Source organism: Aplysia californica, unplaced genomic scaffold, assembly GCF_000002075.1.
Source record: "Aplysia californica isolate F4 #8 unplaced genomic scaffold, AplCal3.0 scaffold00048, whole genome shotgun sequence".
NCBI lineage: Eukaryota > Metazoa > Mollusca > Gastropoda > Aplysiida > Aplysiidae > Aplysia > Aplysia californica.
Window position 1 is genome coordinate 2,028,566 of NW_004797318.1, and position 21,449 is coordinate 2,050,014.

Here is a 21,449-nt window from a genome sequence, read left to right on the forward strand (position 1 = left end):
AGAGAGAGAGAGAGAGAGAGAGAGAGAGAGAGAGAGAGAGAGAGAGAGAGAAGACAGACAGAAAGAGAGGCATAACTATTCTCGAAAGAAAGAGAGAGAAACGTGCGTCAGGACGTGGTGGAATCAGGCTCTCGTCAATTTCTGTGCATGTGAAGTTGTTCGTATCACTCTAAAGTTTGTGCATTTGTCTTGCTTTCAATTTTTAAAAATACCCATACATCTTGAATAGTAGTTGAGATATTTGCGATTGAAGGAGGTGGGGGGGGGGGGGTTGCCTGATTTCAGAGGTTAAATTAGCGAGAAAATGGCCCCAAATGTTTGGTAACTTTCAGAGCTAGAGAGTCCTTGCCTTGGAAACTTACAATGAACATTTTTTGTGCCTTTAATCCACATTTTTAGTAAAACCCTGACTTCACCACAATACATCACATTTTATTACTTTTGTGGTTAATTTTATTTTCAAATTAGAAACCTGCCTGCCCTCGATGTAGGTAGATACCGTGATGAAGCACTTGGTCACTTGTTAGGATACTGAGCTACTCATAACTATTCTCGAAAAAAAGAGAGGGAAAATGGTAAAGTCAATTCCGACCCCTCATTCTCACAGTACGTTATACGCATCTTTTGCAGAAGACATCCATATGATCCAAATTATGTAGCCCCATAAAGAGTGAAGACAACAGATGTGCTTATTAGGTTAAATAAGTTCTGAATGGAGGGGTAGGGTTTACCTTTACAAAAAAAACTTGAACCCCACTCAGATTTAGACACTGAACTTCCTTGTAATAGATCAAGGGCAAAAGATACCGCAAGCTGAGCGCTATTTTGTAGTAACTCCAATTTCTGGTGTTTGAGAGTTTTATCTCATTCATTTTTCCGATCAAACATGTATCGTCCTTATTTCTCCTCCATTTTTGTGTTTGTTACTCTCTTGTAACATCTCTAACCTTCAGCATTTATATGACTTAATTGTGTTGCAAGTGCTGTGGAACACTTACTATAATAAAACAACACAACAAAAAAACCTCATTCAGCGAGAATTCTCACTCGACTGGTTTCCACGCATGCGCCTTTGACAAGAGTATTTTCCCACAACCCCCACCGTCTCTTTACCTAGCTCTAGATCTAAGTTCAGTAAAAAGATAGTTCTACTTGATGGCCACATGAGTAATGAGAAATCAGGTTATAAATGTTAAGGTTTGTTCATACTGTTATTTTGACGGGGCTCTCGTGGCCTAGAGGTTAAGGTGTTTGCCTCTCATTCAAAGGTCCCGGGTGATCAAGTGTTCATTAAAATATCTTGTTCATCAAGTGATAATGTTGACATTGGGATTTGGATTCTAAAGGCAACAGTGAGACAACAAATATGGGTATCACGTTATAGGTTCACCACTAGAGCTCCATCCAAACATCCCTCCTATTGTTAGCAAAAATTAGTGTAGATAAATATTATAGGCAATAATAAAAACCTGTGTTTTCACAATGTAGGGCCTAATGAATTCAGTGTTGTTGGAAAAGTTTAGTGCAAGTTATTCACAAATGGAAACTGTCTTGAAGAGGATGAAATTTGCATCTCAAAAAGCTAGGTAAGGTACAAGGTCATATCCATTTTTTTTTCCTCCTACTTTTTCCACTTTTTAAAATTGACATTATACTGAGTTGGTTGTTATGGTATGAACATTTTTCTTTGCCCAACCCAAGCTGAAGGTTGTTTTCTTTTAATTGTCAGTATTGTTACTTTCAGTGCAACTTTAACTAACCTTTCAACTATTGCATATGTAATCTAGACAAGACATAGACATCAAATTTTTTGCATGAGGGACCACAAAAATAATTCCAAAACTTTCTTTCCTTAATTAGCCACCTGATAATGCTTGTGATAGCTGTCTTCTTTTCCACAGCACCCCCGCAGCGTGTCTCGTGAGCTGGCGACTTGATCAGCCTCATGTAGGCCGACTTGAGGTGGGGACTGACCGTCTCGGGCAAGTCCTGTGTGTCCATCACAAGGTTCAGGCTGCTGTCCTGACCCGTGAACTGACGGATGAAACTCTCGCGGATGTCGGAGATGTCAAAGTCTCCGGGCATCTTGTTTAGTTTCACCATCTGGGGGTGATCCCTTTAATAGAAGAAAACCGTGGAAACAGGAGATTACTCAGATAGTACTTGACGGGGGGGGGGAATGTTTCGTAATAATATCAAAGTCTCCACTCATTCTGTTCTGTTTCACCATCTGGGAGTGGCCATAGCATAAGAAAAAAGAAAGAAAGTGAGTGGATGAGTACACATTACACATAGAATATGAAGAAAGACAAGAGGGTGAGTAGGTTGAGTGCACATAGAAAAAGAAAAAAGAAATCAAGAGGGTGAGTGGGCTAAGTGGGTTGAGAGGAAATGACAGAATGAGAGTGGGTGCAACTCATAATAGTTTGTCCATCAGTGTCTCACAAATGCATCTGCAGGGATATTGGTTTTTCTGACTTTTTCTTTCAACATGGATTGAGGAGTGGGTAGGGTGGTGTTGTACGTATGCTTTTTTTTTCTCAATTTTCATCGAATATCTAGGTGTTTCTGTTGGGCTGTTGTATTCCGCTCAGCCACAGGTGGATAAATGAGATAACTCCAAAAGTATAGAGGGGAGGTGGGGGGGGGGGGATGTGAAGAAACTGCCTTGTCTTAACCTTACAAAGCATGACTGTTTTGTTAAGACTGTCCAGAATGGAGTGATACCATGTGCGATGTTTTGTTGTTTGTCGTTAATGTTTGTCCATCATGTCATCATACCTGAAAGGCACTTTTAACTTATCCTGAGAATGGGGAAGGGCTCATGGAGACTTTTACCAGTGTGAAGAAAAGGCAGTGCGGCATCAGAAAGATTAAATCATGGTTACTTCAATATGATCATGAAGGAGAGGGTTTTCTTTTTATCATATATAACTTTATAACTTTCAGAATATGAGAAGGCCATGTGAAAAACAGGTGACGTCACAAAATGCAAATAGTCCTGATATCCATCTAACAAGTTTGTAGACTCGTGTAACTTTTTTTCTATTAAACTGTTGGCTGAGATTTTTGTTTGATGTCTCATTCAACTAACAATAATCATCAATTGACAGTCAAACAGAGATGACGTTATGGGTCTACAAGCTTTTAAAGAGAGAGAGAGAGAGAGAGAGAGAGAAAGAGAGAGAGAGAGAGAGAAAGAGAGACAGAAAGAGAGTTGAGGTTATCGATCCAGTTTATCTTCTGGTGTTGTTGTTGTTGTTATCGATCCAGGAGAAAGAGAGTGACAGAAAGAGAGAGACGAGAGAGATGATGAGAGAGTGAGAGACAACGCGAAGAGAGTTCCTGTTTATTCCTGCATTCCATCTTAACAAGTGGGCAAGCACACATATTTCTTTACTCCATGCTCAACACTTCAACAGGAAAAATGTCACATACAAACACTTTTCACCTTACATCCTTACATAAAACTAGAAAGTGTAGTCACTTACGGAAACTTGGAAAAGATTCTCAATCTAAGGGGCAGCATTTCCTGAGTCTCCAGACTTTGTTCTCTCAGCTTCAGCTGTACAAAAAAAAATATTAAAAGAGAAGGCAGTAGAAAAAAAAGTATATGAAGTAGAATGGTCACAATACACTGGAAAGCAAAAAAGACCAATTAAATTGAGGAAAATACAATACTATGGCTATTTAAAACCACCCGAAACCATTGTGAAAGAGGTGCTTGAAGGAAAGATGTGGGGCAGAAGAGCCAGGGGAAGACAAGGAGTAACATGGATGGACAACATAAAAATATGGACAGGCCTGGATATGGCAGAATGTGCAACGGCAGTTTGCAACTGTGAAGGATGGGAGGTCATTATGTGTCAACCTCTAAGTCAGAGATGACACCTCCAGGTATCCAGGTATACAAAGTTAAACTAAATCTTTGGTTGCTGTTAGAAGAATTCTTCATTTATGGAAAAAGTTATACACTTGTTAAGCACAAAGTATATCTTATTTCCATGATGAAACAAATGTTCATTCAGTCTGAAGCAGAAAAAACTTTGATGGTCGTAAGACAGAAAAAGTCTTCTTTAACATTCTACAAACAGTAGAAGTGATGTGGGCCTTTATGTTGAAAACAAAAAAGCTGCCGTCAATCTCTCTCTGTCTCTTTGTCTCTCTCTTTCTCTCTCTGTCTCTTTGTCACTCTCTCTGTCTCTCGCTCTCTTTCTCTCTCTCTCTCTCTCTCTCTCTCTCTCTCTCTCTCTCTCTCTCTCTCTCTCTCTCTCTCTCTCTCTCTCTCTCTCTCTCTCTCTCTCTCTCTCTCTCTCTCTCCCTCTCTCTCTCTCTCTCTCTCTCTCTTTGTCACGGTCTCACTCTCAAGACGGGCAAAGTCACAGATCTGGGAGTACACACACACACACACACACACACACCTATTCATATACAAAAACATATACTGAAACATAATGAAAATATAAATACACAGATTAAGACACCCTCCCCCCACCTTTCTCTCCTAATACACAAAATACAAACAGTGTAACCTAAGCCTCACGACTTAGTTTCAGAAAATAGAAACATATTAACACAATAAAAGTCGTTTAGTTCAGGGGGAAAAGAAAGACTGACAGACAGATAAACTAGAAGAATGGTGAAGAAGTTGAACCTACCATCGCCACCCTCCAGCCACCCACAACAAATCAGGACAACAACAATCTTGAGAACAAGTAAAGTTCTGCTGTTATTTTTAAAAGTATTACAGTATACACAGTTTTTACAATTTTACAGTAGAGCCAAAAAACTGTATGTTGTTACCAAGAAAGCATTTACTTTTAAAGATAATAAGGAAGTTATTATCAAAATTGTATTCTTTAAATATTGACTTTGGTTGTTTGCAAGGAGTTTGTTTTGTTGGCAACAACATTCAGTTTTTGGCTATCCTGCCAAATTGTTAAAACTTTATCAGAGTGGTTCTCGTGTAACAGTCAACCCACTTGGAGGAAGCAAGCCTTGGTTGCTGTTATGGAGAGATTGCTCTTTTCTGGATTGCTGTTAAGTGGACACAACTTCAAAAACAACAGAGCTCACCACAAGCGAGCACCTACCAACCACCCGCTAATATACCAACTTGTTTCAGTTTTTTGATGTCCTCATCCAACTCCAGGTTGTCAAGAATCACGGCCACAAACAAGCTGATCACGATCTACCGAGCAGACAACGGCATCTCTCATCACTCATCAAGGGGATAATACAGCTATTGTAACCCAAAATGAGGCATGCACATAAATAAAAGTGGTATTTAAGGTTATCCCCCCCCCCCCAAAAAAAGATTCTTTTTAATAAAATAAGGCTCCAAATGTCATTTCTGGTCAATTTTCAACACAATTAAATTTGAACTGCTTTTCTGCACTCAAGTGGACCTCCAGGGATTTTTGTTAAAAATATTTGTTGTTTTTTTTTTGTTATGGTTTCTTTATTTGCGGCTCAGGGGGGGGGGGGGGGGTGAGGGGTTGCTGGTTCACAGTTTGAGGAGAGGGGGGGGGGAGGGGTGAAAGGGTAACACTTGTCGCCAGCAGTTTTGAGCTGAAATAACTCATCATTCTTAAGGCAAATATTTCACACCCAATGTACAACACTCTCTGACTATTACCTGTTTCAAATAAAGTTTTGATCTCTCAAATCCAAAGAAAAGATTATGACTTGGTTTTCCTCTCCCACACAAAGGAAGGCTTTATGTTAGACACAATCCACAAATGTTCCAGAGGCACAATTTTTATTCAAGTAACTGCCCTTTAATATAATGGCCTTTTAAACTTAAAATTACATCTTTTGACATTCGATTATCGCATTGTCAAGGCAGCAAAATCATATCATCTAAAGGTACATGTATTATGCATATGTTTCTGACTTACAAATAAGAATCAATCTATTAAGCAAACACTATTTTAACCACAATAAGATTTTGAATATTGAATGTCCTTGTTTTGGAGCAGCAATATCGGCATACATATAACACATTGGTAAATTCTTAAAATTCATTATAATCATTTCATTTATCTAAAAGAAAACTATTGAAATCTAATAAAACATAAGCATTTTCATATTTTCTGAACATCATTAAATCACATGCAAGATAACTGTAGTATTTAAACCTAATTGGAAAATTATCTCTGATTAACATGCATCAGGTAACAATTTCAATTCACTTCTTCAATCTATTTTTCCCAATAATCAGAATATCAAAATTTCTTTTAATCTACATTTTGGTGAAAGATGATTATCAAGTCTAATAACTTGCTCATCAAAATAACATTTTTGCAGGTCCAATTACAGAAGCCAAATCTCATTTCAATCACAAACGTTAAGTTGGTGCTTCAAGATAAAATACACTTTTTAAATCTCTAACCCAAAGACTGACACAGAAAAAGCTATCGCAAATAAGATTAGCTGTGAAAATGATCAAAAATAACAAAACATTACCCATCGAAATAATTAAAATACTCTTGACCTATTATTAGTTAAGAAAAATATGCAGGCAGTTATATCAAAATGCATTACATGACTACGGTACTGGTTTCATGGAAGAAAAAAAAACTGTAAGGGGAGACAAAGGTGAAATGAATTGATAACAAAAAGAAGCAAAATATATCGACTGCTTAGTCTAAGACTCCGCCCATAAGCCATTTTGAAAAGTGACGTAGGACCAAGTGTTAGACTGAGCTGTCAGTATGTGGTAGAAGGTTACGAAACAGCAAACCAATCTGAAACATATTAAAGTCGGAAAAACATTAAAAGCCTTTTCAGGAAATAATGAGAAGGAAAATAACTGAGGCAGGAAGAAAAGGATCTCAAATTTGTTAATGGGCTACAGAAAAAAAATTGGAAGTCTTTTAAAACAGGAGCATGCACCTTAGGGCAATATGTCAAGGTTTTCAACAACAATGATATGAAAAGCATACTTACATGTCAGTATAAGCAAAGCTTGTCTCAGTAAAATATTGCCCATGCCCAAAGGGTGTGTTTACATTACCAAACAAAAGCATTGGGGCGAATTATCAAAGACAGTCAGGCAGCAGTGTGTAAGGCTAATAAAAGTGAAGTGATATACAGGGGGGAGGGGGGAGCATAACCACGGGGAAAAAGTCAGATTGAAGCTATTCAACAATGACAGTTGAGTTCTACTGCACTTATTCCTTTTTTTTTCCTCTTTTATACTTCATTTAGTCTACGTTTGAAGAACATTACGTTGTGCGATTCCTGGCAAATTAACATCTTGACAGCAGTAACATTTTGCCAGGAACTTGTGCCGACAAGAAAAGATGAATAGAGAGTTTTCACACCAGAACAACCGCCACCACTCACACAGTGTACTCGAAACAAGAACAAACAAAGATAAACTCAAAAAGGTTTGTCTTATAATGAGAAGTTCCATTGGGACATAATCTTTTTTTTATCATTAGAAGAAAAGACAAGGTTTGGAGTCAAACAGAAGAAATTCTTTCAAACGGCATCAGCCCCAAGAACTCACACACTGAAACATGCTGCTGTTGTTTTTATTGTAGTTTTTGAGAAATAGTATGTGGTGAGTAAACACATGAGGGCCCAATTTTGGTATGTACAAACTAGGAAAGGCAGAAACATCAAAGTAGAAGGAGCAAATCACAGAAGAGCCCCCACCTACAGTCCAGTAGTCTACTTTTATATACAAAGTTGATTGATATGATATGTTCTCCATTTGTTCATCTAATCTTGGAAGAACCTTAAAAAATGCTCTGAATTTCAAACCAATCTTCTCTTCCCTCTTCCACATTATCCTCTTGAGCTTGGCAGTTGTAAATTGCAGGTTCTTTCACTCAGTACAAAGGACAACAGACGTCCCATCCTGCTGTGGCCAAGTTTGTTCTTTTGACTAGTAGCCTATGAAGTCGCCTCATTACTTAAAATGATGGCTGGTAGCTCAAGAAGACAGGGGTTGAAAACTTCATCAAATTAATCAGATGGCAAAGAAATGACAGTAATGTTCTCCTTAATAAAGCTTTACATGATTTCATGATTGATAGCTGTGTAGGCCGACATTGTTCTTTAATCAACACCTCTATCTCCTGGGAAACATTCAGCAAAAGAAACCCACTAGGCACCTAAATTTCATCCTTGTTTGACTTGTGCTTCTTCTTCTTCTTCTTCTTCTTCTTCTTCTTCTTCTTCTTCTTCTTCTTCTTCTTCTTCTTCTTCTTCTTCTTCTTCTTCTTCTTCTTCTTCTTCTTCTTCTTCTTCTTCTTCTTCTTCTTCTTCTTCTTCTTCTTCTTCTTCTTCTTCTTCTTCTTCTCCTTTCTTCTTCTTCTTCTTCTTCTTCTTCTTCTTTTTCTTCTCCTTTCTTCTTCTTCTTCTTCTTCTTTCTTTTTCTTCCCGTGCCAGATCTGAAATAGACATCGGTGATCATGGTTCTTCACTCCTTTCTCTGCTCCGATGCTCTTGAAAAAACTTGTTTATTATTTTAATATTATCTGTCCCATCAACTTCTGTTGGTTATCAAAGAGGGAAATAGAGGAAAGGAAAGAATAGAAGGGGTAAACAGAGGAAAAGGAAGATAAAGAGGTGGAAAAACAGGAAATATGTACAAGTAGAAGAAAAGATATTTCTATTACTGTCACCAAAACCATCACCTTCTACATGTGTAAAGATTTGTGCCTCTATTGACACGATTAGATCTTTGGGAGGAAGGCTGCTTCAACTCTGTCTGTAAAAGCTGACCTCTAAGGACAAGGACACAGCATCCCAGCAAAACAACGGTAATATTTTTTTAACTTACCATCGCGAAAATTGGACTCACATCTTTAGAGTTAAGCAGCCTAAACATTACATAACCTGATGCCATTTTTAAAAAAAATATAGATGGATGAAATGGGTTCTACACATTCAGGACAACTGAGAGACAATTTGTACGAAAAGTTAGTTCACTTACTAAAAAGAAAACAAACATCTACAAAATAGAACGCCTAAACTCCAGTTGTAGGTTTACGGGTAGTTTCCAAACAACTTGGCCCTACCAGGGACAAAAACAGCCGACTGTTTAGGTGAAAGTTCATGTCCTACTAGACACAAAAGTTCATTTCCAAGCCAAAACAAAGGGATATAATGTACAGACAGACGAATGGCTCACTACAGAGAAGGACACAGACAGTGAAAGGGTTAATTCCAAGAGCTTCCCGCAGATTTTCTCTCCCATTATCCTCAGTCTTGTGATCACAACTGGAGCTGGAAATGTCAGCGGCTCATATATCTCCTACACAGGGCCTCATCAAACATGACTTTTGCCTTCAGCAAAGAGGATTTAAGTTCAGTAACTTTTTTTTTCGTTTGTTTGTTTTCTTTTTTATCACCCTTTTTTATTTCTGATACAGGAAAGTCATGGCATTTATTTCTTTTGCTTCATTCAAAAAAGACAATCTTTTGGAAAAGCACAAAAAAATAAAAACAACCATTAAGACCATCATTTATGAGAATCACATCAAACCTCCAAAATTTTTATGGATTCCTCCTTGATTGAAACATAATAAATTTGAAAAAAGAAAACTATGTTTGACAACTCTGAATGTAAAACGAATGTTCCCTGACATCTAGTAGTATAAGGAATCCCATGACCATGTGACGAAAATAATTAGTTCACATATTTGATCAAAATGAAAAAGACAATTCACAAATAAAACATTTTGATAAGGCCCCTTAATTCTGCTGCAGACAAATGCTGAGTGATTTTCACATTTCCGTATAATGCAGCCATTTGTAATACATACATACAAACATACAAATGTATGTATGTAAATATGTATGTATGTGTATATATATATATTTACACAGAGAAGGGGAGGTATAATGCTACATCCAACAGCCAAACACAGAGATATCAACAACCAAGTGCTTTCAAAGAAAAAAAATCTCAGCCATTTACGATCAAGCAGAACTGGCATTTAGCATTCAAGTCACTGAGCATTGGTCTGTGGCTTCACAACCTGTGAAGACGGAAGTTTCCTTGACCTATATCCTAGGCTAGTTACACATGATGACAAAGTCTTATTTTCCGAGAAAAACTGCAGGAAGCTGCGAGGAGCCGTGCCCTAACATTGTGGGTAATCCCTCACATTTTTACACAGTTTAGACACAGTCTAGAAACCCCACCCCACAAATAAAACTAAAACAAGAAAAATAAAACAAACAAAATAGGTATGATCACGAAAGCCACGAAAACAAAACTTTAACAAAAAGAAAAAAAGAAAAATTTATATACACACATATATATATATAGACAGATATGTATGACAAAGATCCGAAACAGATAAGACGCTACTGAGTAAGTCCCAGCGCGCAAGTTCACGGGTCAGGACGTTTTGTGTCCTGTTGCCAATTTGCACATTTGATCTTTTGGCAACAGCTCTACCTACGGCAGAAAGAGATTCACGGTACAAAGCTCCATAAGACAAATAGGTTCCCTGTATTTTGTTCCTTCAAACTATTTAACACAGCAGACAGTAACTGCTAATTACATGTATATATTTCTTGTATCAAGCCTGCCATCGTTCTTTTTTGCATTAAAAAAAAAAATATCTCCCCCTGAAAGAATTGACAGATCTTTCTTGTCTGAGATAAAGCCAAATTCTCCACAATTCTTTATGTTTCTAGGCAACGGAAAGACTTTATCTATCATTTTGTACATTTAAAAATAATTATTTTCCTCCACCTTAAGCTGGGAATCCGCCCCAAATAATGATCAATGAGAACACAGAAAACTCAGGCACCCTTGAACTGTCCACATTTGAGTTTGTCCTTACATTTCATCTTTCAAGAAAAAAAAAAAGAAAAAAGACGTGCAAATGAGCTCAACAAAAGGAGCTTTTAACTCAAACAAACTGACTCTGATGAAGAGAACCATGCAATACTTATTTCATCTAAAAGTTAATGATTGTGTGGAAGGTGAGTAAATCAGTCTCCGGGGGGACAAGCTGTCACAAACCACACAATCAGATTCCTTTAACGGAAATCATAATGATATTCCCTACTCGCCAATCAAGTGTGCAAATTGAACAATTAACCTTTTCACTTGTCGGACTCGCGAACTGGTGACCTCGGAGGTTGCATGTGGTTTCTACTCACCAGTGTGACAACCAAGTGGTAGAAAATGAAATAGATGGCCACTAATGAGGCCACTATCTCCCCAGTTTCATACATTGTTGCGTGCATAACTTCAATCCAACCTTTTTGGGTTAGGATTTGAAACATGGACATGAAGGCCTGAAAGGGGAAAGGATTAGGAAAAAAAAAAGTCTAGTGTTAGCATTGATGAGCAATGGAGACACACCTATAGGAAAGTAGAATAAAATATGGCTGAAAAAAATGGCCAAAATCCACTCGCGTGAGCCAGGGTAGTTCCAAATGTGTAGTCCTTTGGAACAGAGCCAGAAGGTGAGAGTATGGGGGGTACGTATGCTGGGACATGTATGAAACGTACAAGCAACACAACTCTTGTTTCAAAATCAGATACTGAACATGAAGAAAGGTTGAACATGAAGAAAGGTTGAACATGAAGAAAGGTTGAACATGAAGAAAGGTTGAACATGAAGAAAGGTTGTATGAAATAAACAGTGGTGCAAGACTAACAAAAAAATCCCAAACATGTAATATGGTAAAGAGAGATATAAATGCAGAAACCTGAACGGAGATGACATCCGAGTTTTTTAAAGAGACAAAACAACTCCTTGAACTGTAAAGTGCACTGTAAAAAAGATATAACACCCCAAGAAATGAAAATGTACACAGAAGTGCCGCTATTATAGAGTGCTCTATCAAAAATCTAGAAAAAATGTGCTAAGCCCATCACAGCTTAGAAAACAATGCCACGGAGATCTTCACAGAAAAAAAGGGCTTCAACTGTGATGTTGCATGCATAAGAACCCCCCACCCTCCCTAAAATAAAAAAGTCGCCAAAGCCCTAAAAATCTTTAAAAGATTAAGAAACAATCTTACCTACAACTCCTACTTTTGGCCAATAATTTTAAAATAAAAGCACCATTGAAATAACAAGAATGCAGCCTGCAAATACTTTTTTTAAAACCTGACCACATTAAGACCCTCAACAACATTTGGCACAAAGGGGGAACATCTGTAGCCAAACCAAATATGGCTGTGAAGGAGAAAACTTTTATAAAGAACTTCTCTTATAGGAGGGTCACAAACATAAAAAAAATAAATCCCGGTCACAAACATTCCACACAAAGTTTGGCAGGAACACCCACTGAGAAGAAACCCCAAGGAATCTCTGGATTCACAGGATTAGAAGAGCTCAAAGAAGAATGTCGACATCACACACTGAAATAGGTTCATGTTCATTGTAAACGGCTCAATAATAAATTTTCTGACCTGGAATTGAACTCATATCTTTTTGTGAAGGTTGAAGAACTTTACCCTTTCACTAAAGATCACAGGAGCTAGCGGTTGATAATTTGTTTGTATGAAAGAATCCACCAGTCAAGACAAAACTACCAGACAGTCGAACAGCTAGCCATCCAACAATGATTGACACATGTCAGATCTCTCTCAAACACTCAGTAACGCGAACAAAAAAAAAGTAACCCTTCTAAAAGTACCGGAAATATTACAGGTTCAGAGTTTAAAAAGTCTGAGAAGGAAAGAAAATATTCAAACTGTCAGTGAAAAAAAAATCTGGTACAACACGGTGAACTTGGAAAGAAGGAAAATAGTTTGCCAATGTAAATTTGGACCTGATGACAAAGAGACGAAATGTTAAAGGAAGTACTGTGTTGGTCATTCTTCAACAACCTATAACCTTCATCATCTGGACAGGGAATACATAAATGCAATGCATGCGCTGAGGATAACGTTACTGCTTTAAGTAAATGCAAATCACACAGAGCAGTGTGCATGAACATCACAGCCGATTCCCATGCCAGTGCCTTCCACACAAGAGCCCCTGACACACTAGGAGAGACCCACAGCTCCATAGATCTATTTACAGTTAGAGAAACATTTTAACACTTTGCAGTCACACAGCCAGCAGTACAAAATACCCCATCTGGTCACCCAGCCAGGAGAGTGACTGCAACGGACTTCTCGGGACTGGCGCAGAACTGTGCCATGTGAGCGGAACGGATAATTTTCACTGTTGTATTATTACGCCAAGTGACTGCAAAGTGTTGACAATACATTCAAGACAGAAACCTTTCAAAATTGAAAAAAACAACAAAAACAACCAGGAAACTATGTTCATACATTCGACCTTGCCAAACTAAAGTAATAACCTGCTTTGAAAATTTTGAGGCAGGGAAAATATTATCTTCTCAGTACCACTTGCATAGCATAAAAAATGTTGACATTTTGCTTTTCAAAAAAATATTTTAAGCGTTCGTCTCCACAATAGTACTATTTAGTTTTCACTCACATTAAAAGTACTATTAGTATTCTCATATTCAATCAGAAATACAAAATATGCTTTTTAAAAATCTTTTCTGTCCAAATTTCTTGCTCTCCATGCTAGTTTTGACTTAAATCCCGAAAATTCTCACTCACACATTTGACATTACAAGACACTCCTCTCTAACATTTCTTCATTCTCTAACTTAAGGAAAGATTATCTCTCCACCCTAGATCTTTCCTTCCATTTCTTCCACACAGACAAACAGAGAGAGTGCAGAGGCACAAAGAGTACAGGTCAGCGCCACAGGTCAACAGCCAGACGTATGCGGTCAGTGGAGGGGAGCGTCCTGTCCAGCAGGAAGTGTGATGGCGAGCAGCAGCAAGAGCCGAGTGGGCATGCAAATTAGTGCAGAGGTCAGAGGTCATCCCGTGCAAGGTGAATGCTCAATCAGAGACAGAGACAGTCCCAGAAAATGCTACGAGATTGATGGTGAGTATGGGGATTACTCGTCTGGATAAATATCTAGAATAATTCTCTTAGCTTCCCCTAGCTGAGAACCTGACTGATAGCTAGAGATCCAGATATCTGCACATAAAGGAAGAGGGCAGAACAGCCTTTGTTTGTGCGGTATTTATAAAAATATGTGCTGAAAAGCTAATTGCTGATGACATATGATGACCTTTTCTTTATTAATAGCCCCCCAAAGCCTTATCCTTCTACATTCAAAGGCATTTTTTATTATAAACCAGTGTGAAGGTAAAACAGCTTTTCTAACCAACCATTTCTCATTTCTACTATCACCGACTTCACCCTCTGATGATGAACTTGATCATAAATATAATGACAAATTTGCTAATATACGTATCAATCAGTCTACGATTAATTATCACAGATACCCAATTTGAGACGATTTGCTTTTTCTGGGCTGTACTAAGATTGTGAGTCATTGTACAAATCTTATGTCCCCATACCCACACAGACTCTCAGCATTCTGACCTGGACAATCCAGTGAGAGAGAGAATAACGGTGAAAGTGACCGACTGAGGACATGAGGCCGGTCCCGAGTACTCACCACGTTCACGAACAAGTGGAAGGCGATGAAGTAAACAGCCACCAGGCACTGAATGCCTGGCTCAGACAGATTGTTCATCAAGTCATTGGACACATCCATCCAGCCATCAGACACCATGATTTGGAACATGGACTTAAAAGCCTGCAGCAAGTACACAACAAAACCAGCACACGCAACCGCGGTGAGAGAGAGAGAGAGAGAGTGAGTGAGTGGGTGAGTGAGTGAGGAGAAGAACAATAGGACGTACGGACAGAAAATAAAAAGGGACAACAAAGGGGCCTGCACAACACAATGGTGCACATATCCAAAGTGAGACAGAGGAGAAGAAGAAGGTGAGATGGACAGCAGAACAAAACAAGGCAGAGGTGAAAAGTGGCCAAAACATCAGTTGCCACTCACACACGACACAACAGAACAGCTTCAGTTGTCACTGGCACAGGGCACAACAGGACAGGTAACCATGCCTTCAAAGTCTGGACTTTTTGCCACAAGCACAGGCTCTACTTTCACACTTTTATGCTGTAGCATGAGAGAAAGGCACTCAGTATGATCACGATGCCAAAAAGTTCTATTCATTTTGTACATTTACCGGGGTACCATCATACTCTTGCAAAGTTTCCTGAATTTGTAAAATGTTTGAAAGCCTTTCCATCTTTATCAAGCTACATATCTACTAATTGACTGCACACGACAATAGATTTGTTTACTTTTCATCAATACAACCGATACTATTTAGTGGGGCTTATCATGATACAGCCATTCTAAAAGATAGAGATTGTCTACAACTTAAACTTCCCTTTAAAAGAACCAAACCTACCTACCACCCAAGGAATGCAAAGAGCTATGAGGAAAAATTACCTTTACAAATTCACAATCAACCCACCTGTATGCACACAAACCAGAGAATATTTTTTTCTCTTCTCATGATCAATCTTTCTGACTTCCAATCTCATGTCCCTTATCAGCTTCCCCTTGGAAACAAATTCCAACTCGTCTTATTTACCCAAATGTTTGATTTAAACCCAGGTTTAAAGACAATCCCCTGCACCCGTCCCTAATGCCAATAAAAGAAAAATGCGACTCAAATACACAATATGGAGAGCACTTTTAAAGTCAAATAGACCAGTGTTCAATAAACTCCTCAAAAGTCATGTCGCTCCAGCAAAAGATACTTTTAAAAAAGCAAGGAGAGCCTATTCTGCAACATTAAGTGTTTTGCAGCACTTCAAACTTTCAAATATCCAATAAATTTTTCTCCAGACATCTCCACAAAAGGCCAACCAGAAATTTCCTCGCTATTTCTTTCCCCATTTCTACTTCTGGACTTTTCTGAAATTCTAACAATAAGTAGCCTCCCTTTAATTAGCCTTAGAATAAGAAATTCTAGAGTAGTGGCACCCCTCTACATAGCTCTAGGATCACACATGCTCAATACAAACAGCTCAAGTCATGTAACTAAGTCTCCAGACAGAACATTTTGAGTAGACCTACTCTTAAACAGCAGTAATTTTAAAATACAAAAACTTCTCAAAATTGAAAGTCAATCTTATAAGCTCCAATCAACACAATTCAGCTCAGAGTTGATGCTGTTATCGATCTAAATTCAGCTAAGAGACAGATTGTAAATGTTTCAGCTTCCATTGACACAATTCAGATCACTTAGAGGACAGGTTGTTATAACTCTGCCTGATGAGGCGAACTCAGGTCGAGTGGGTTACAAAAGCCCAGCAGAAAAAAGAAAAAACCAGCAAAAAAAACTTATTACCTACATAGGCATCAAACTCGTGCCTTTAGCATTAAAGTATTATCATTAAACCACAGACACTGGTCAACTTCAGTTTGCGAAGATGTTTCTTCCTAGATTTAAACTCCTCATACAAAGAAATAATTATATGCTTTAGAAGAAACATATTTAGAACATAAACGTAGGCTTTTAGAACATCTCTGGGCACTTTGGACATGGAGTCTATTATAATGAATGGAGACAAAATCATGCAAAGACAGAAATAATTCAAGGTGTATTAAGACATGCTGGCTTTTCCAAAACATACAACCTCTCAACGACATTATAAATCGTGAGGCTGGACTGGACATTCAAAGCTGGTCGGTCAAACTTTCTGGACAACACTTCGGTGCTTGTGCAAGGACAAGGCACAACTGAGTGCGACTTTGTGAAACATTGCGAATATTTTTGCATGACAATATTTCTTACAGAAGAACAAACACTTACATCACAGAAAGAACAATTCCCTTATAAAACAGGATGTGTCACTTCATTTCACATTGTAGACATCTGGATGTTTGTCTCAAATTGGAACAAGATAAGTACTGCATACAAAATTAAGTCATTTAACCCCTTTGTGCAATGATAAGTCTGATCAAAAAGCCTTGTCAAACTGCAAGCAGCAAAACCAAAAAAAACAACCTACAAACTGATTGAAAAGAGATGTAGACAGAGGTGAAAGCATTGAAGAAACAACTCAGCAATAGTGCTAAGCATCCAAGACAATGAACAGAATACATGGTAAGAAAAACACTGACTTGACCCATTGAGTCCAATCCCCACCACCTCCCTCCCACCCTCTTCCCCCTTTGGCCTACAGAACCCATGAGCCTGAGCTCTCGCAGGTTGACTGTGAGATTTACAGCACTGCATACATCCGGTGTGTACAAGGGTCAAGGTCATGTACATGGAAGATCGCAGGAAGGTCTAACCTGTCCTCAACGTGAACACATACACACACACACACATAAACATTCACATACATACGCATATATACACACAAACACACACACACACACAGACACACACACACACACACACACACACACACACACACACACACACACACACAAACACACACACACATGCATACATTCACACACACACACATTCAAACATATGTACCCAAATGCACACTCACATACACAAACACACATGCATAACCTCAACCACGAATGAATACACGCTTGCACTCATGCATACTCACATATACATGCACACATATAAACACACACACACAAAGACAAACAGAAAAAAACAATGAAAGTGATGCAACTTCTAACTTTCATAAGACATGAAGTATGTAGTACTAGCTGGGTGCCCGTTCGCTGAACAAACTCAAAAGAATCGATCATCAAGCCATTGTGGAACCAGTGCGCACTGCTTGTGAACAGAAGCCTCACTTGTTTACTATGGTGTCTTAGAAGACGAACTTTCCCAAGTTTACATCTAAACAAAACTAATGAAAAATTGAAAACTAAATTACAGTGACTTCATATTCCTTAACTCTTTTCCTAAAACGGCAAAATCCACCACTGGCCCATGGCTTTTCCCTGACCTATTTTTACGCCCCTACCCCACCAAAGGAAAATGTCAAAACATCCAACTAAACACACTCAAACCATATCATATGGCCCATTAAACTGAAGGTTAAAAAATAATCTATCAGATGGTGATACAATATTGAAGATTTATTCCAATTATATTAGTTTGGGGTTTCTAAAAGTGATTATGCAATATCGAAGGTGTCATATAAAATCAACAATTTTCCAGGTTTGAAAGGTCATATCTACAAAAGCACAACATCAGCATCATTCAAACTTCCCAGGTAGGTTGCCTCAAGTAATGCAAAGAAATGCTGGAAGTTATGTATGTGTACCCTATATAGAATTAAAAATACGAGACATATACTGAAGTCAGGGGAGCAATTTTCTTCTTTAAAAAAAGAGCTCAATTGACTAAAAATCGTCTCTCAGTGCTATACTTTCTTTCGTATCTGCTAACAGCAAGTCTATTCTATTATTTTGAAAACGTGGATCAGCGAAGAATTTCATGTCATTTCATTACATTACTAAAGTGGAATAGATAGCGAGCCACTCGAGCCGTATTTTGCAGCTATCTGTCCAGCGAGGCCATGTCTGCGAGTCACATGGAGGGAAAGTGTTAATATAACTGTGCATCCTTTTAAATAATGCTGAACCACCATTAATTTTTCAAATTCGAAAGTTTGCTGGGAAGTTTTACGTGGCCAAAGTGACGAACTTTCACAAATATAAAATATATAGATAACTCTCCACATTGCAGAGGTAAGAAACTAGAAGGAGGTACACATCAAAAGTCTAAATATTCATTCTGTACTTTCAAATTAAGACCAGCTTCATCTGAAAAGTAATTTGACTTCAATGAAACTTGTGGATCCCACAGTCGATCACAGAGTGGTACATACAAGACACAGTGAGGACATGACAGCAGCTAATCACTGCATGATCTCTCCACATTCATTTTCTCCTCAATGCTCTCATAATGTTGGCAAAACAGGTTAAGTAAACATATATTCTGAGAAAAACAAATTGCAAGCAATTTCAAGAGTTAACGTTCACTTTTTTCTTCCAGAACTTACGATTGAAATTTTCACACTCTGATTTGGCATAGGTAAAACCAGACTCAAATGTTGTTTCTATAGATAGACAAAAAGGTTTCTTCGTTTTAATGGGGTCGAACAGAGCGGTGGGGAGGGGGGGGGGTTAAAGATTTCTGTAATTTATTTGACAGTTAACAATTATCACTGAATGGTGGTTAATTTTTATAAATAGTTCTCTTTCCCCTTGATACAAATTTGATTATTCAACTGTGGGGCTGCATTCTGAGCCAACCCAGGCTCAGTGAGATACAGTATCCCGTCAGGGAGACAGACCCAGGCGCAGTGGGATACAGTATCCCATCAGGGGGACAGACCCAGGCGCAGTGGGATACAGTATCCCATCAGGGTGACAGAGATACTTGACACTTGATAAAATAGTTTTACCAGAGCGGGAATCGCTCAGATGTTTTTTGTTAACAACTATCCCACCACAGGCGCCAATGTCACAGGAGGTGTTAAGTCTTGAATTGCATAACTTTGACTAAGGAAAGTATAATGTGATGAAGAACCGACCTGATCAATCGTCTCAAATTTCTTGAATCCGTCGATGAAGCAGAAAAGCTGCAGACTAATGCTGGAAGCAATCACCAGCAAACACATGGTGAAGAGGATCAGACTGCCAAGTTTCTTCGGGGGTCCAAAAATCTTAAACGAGACAGAATGTGCATGAGGAATGAAGGCTAACACAATTCTGAGGTTGTTGCTTTTTTTTATTTATTGCAGACAAGAAATCTTATATCTCCACAAAGTTCTTCCAAGTTCTATACAGCATGCTGACACTACAGTATGGATGTTTGTTTACCCTTTCATAGTGGTATTGGAATTTTAAGTTACAATCCAGGCATCTACTAAACACTATGACTTGCAGTAATAAAGGCTTTCTGCCAGTGCTGTCTACAAATTTTGAGTAACCATAGAATATAAAAAAGACTTCCACCCCCCGGGGGCTGTGCCACCGACTGTAGCGTCTTTAGGCCATTCCCAAAGGGGGGACATTTCTCGTTCAAGCTTAGTAAAATTGTAAATGGGCTGACTCATGTCACGCTCATACCTGTGCCTGATCTACAACAGGGAACTGCTGCTTTTTCTTTCCTGATCCTTACTATTGTCATTTTCCTCTACTTCTTTTGTATGTTTGTCACTCTCTTGTAACATGCTATTTCCGGGGTGCCTTGATAGTCGAAGCAGACCTTGTGCTGTTGAAGCTAGAGAAGTGAGCAGTCTAAGTCTTATTCCCTGTAAAGACTTCTCTGTTGACACCCACGCCTAGGCGCTCATATGACCTTATGCAGTTGCGAGCACCGTAAAACCCTCTACTATAAAAAAAAAAGAAAAAAAAGACTTCCATCAACAGCCTGAGATAAAGAAACGCCCATTTCCCTGCTCACCTTGTAACAGAACTCCTCCAGCATAGGGGAAGACTTGATCAGTCGGAAAAGTCGCAGCACCTGAACAAACCAAACAAAAACCATACACAATTATTGACACTGTCTCAGACATCCATCCATTGTCAACGAGCACAGTGGTAGTCGTACACAGTGTCATTATACAGTTTCAATAACGTGTTAGTCTTTTGCAGGTGGCTGTTAGACCAGATTCAACAGTATTCTGAACCCAACAAAACAGGAAAACTATATAAAGAGGAACATACCAAATACAGACAGATATCTGTAACACTTTATAAAATGTATTTGTGATGGTTTGGTCATATAATATGACAGGTAAATTAACAAGCTTTGCGCCTGATTGGTGACAGAAAAGTTTCCACACACAGTCTAGTTGGAAAAATGAAATAGACAGGGAAATGGCTGGCTCAGTAACAAATCCTTTTAAAAAAAACTATAGATTTAAAAATCCTCTGCATTTTTGTGTCATGACACGGTGGAATCAGGCGCTCATCAATTTTGGGGCATATGGAGTTATTGGTATCACCTTAAAGCCTGTCCATTTGCCTTGCTTCTGATGAAAGAAATATCCATTATCTTGGATACAAGTCATGATATGGGCTATTGAAGGAGGTGGGGGTTGCCTGGTTTCAGAGGTAAAATTAGCGAGAAAATGGCCACCAAAGCTGAGTTATTTCCTTAGCTTGAGAGTCTGTGTAAACTGAAAATTTACAACTTTTATGCCTTTAATCAATGTTTTTCAGTAATATTCACACATAAATGTATTCTTTAGAGGACATGAAAGGTGTTGAGCCAAAAAAACAAAAATTGTATAAAATTTCCAAACCTGCAGAAAAATGACAGTCAGCCTACTTGATTTTCCATTATGACGAGAACCTGATTTCACCACGCTGCCTCATATTTTTGTTTTCTCCCCATTATTTCTTGTTTTTTCACCCTCAATAGAGAAGTTCAATTTTAAGATATGTCTAGAAAAGGCTCCCATTTTGTCAGTTTACCCCAAACTGAGAATGGACACTGTTAACTTTGGGGTAAATCACTGAAAGGAACAAAACCTGTTTCAGAAAGAAATATTTTCTTTAAGCTCTAATGGAATGATGTGAGAGAGAGAGGGGGGGAGAGAGGGAGGGAGG

At 38.4% G+C, this 21,449-nt stretch overlaps 1 protein-coding gene across 1 annotated transcript in view; it reads right to left on the reverse strand.

The window, feature by feature from the left end:
- Nucleotides 1-21,449, reverse strand: part of LOC101861494 (sodium leak channel non-selective protein) — a gene marked incomplete in the record, with an annotated part of 77,838 nt that overhangs the window by 43,248 nt on the left and 13,141 nt on the right. The window contains 6 exon segments of the mRNA XM_013079319.2: nucleotides 1,865-2,116; nucleotides 3,492-3,565; nucleotides 5,117-5,191; nucleotides 11,137-11,274; nucleotides 19,424-19,555; nucleotides 20,299-20,358. Of these exon segments, the coding sequence (XP_012934773.1) occupies nucleotides 1,865-2,116; nucleotides 3,492-3,565; nucleotides 5,117-5,191; nucleotides 11,137-11,274; nucleotides 19,424-19,555; nucleotides 20,299-20,358 (731 nt within the window).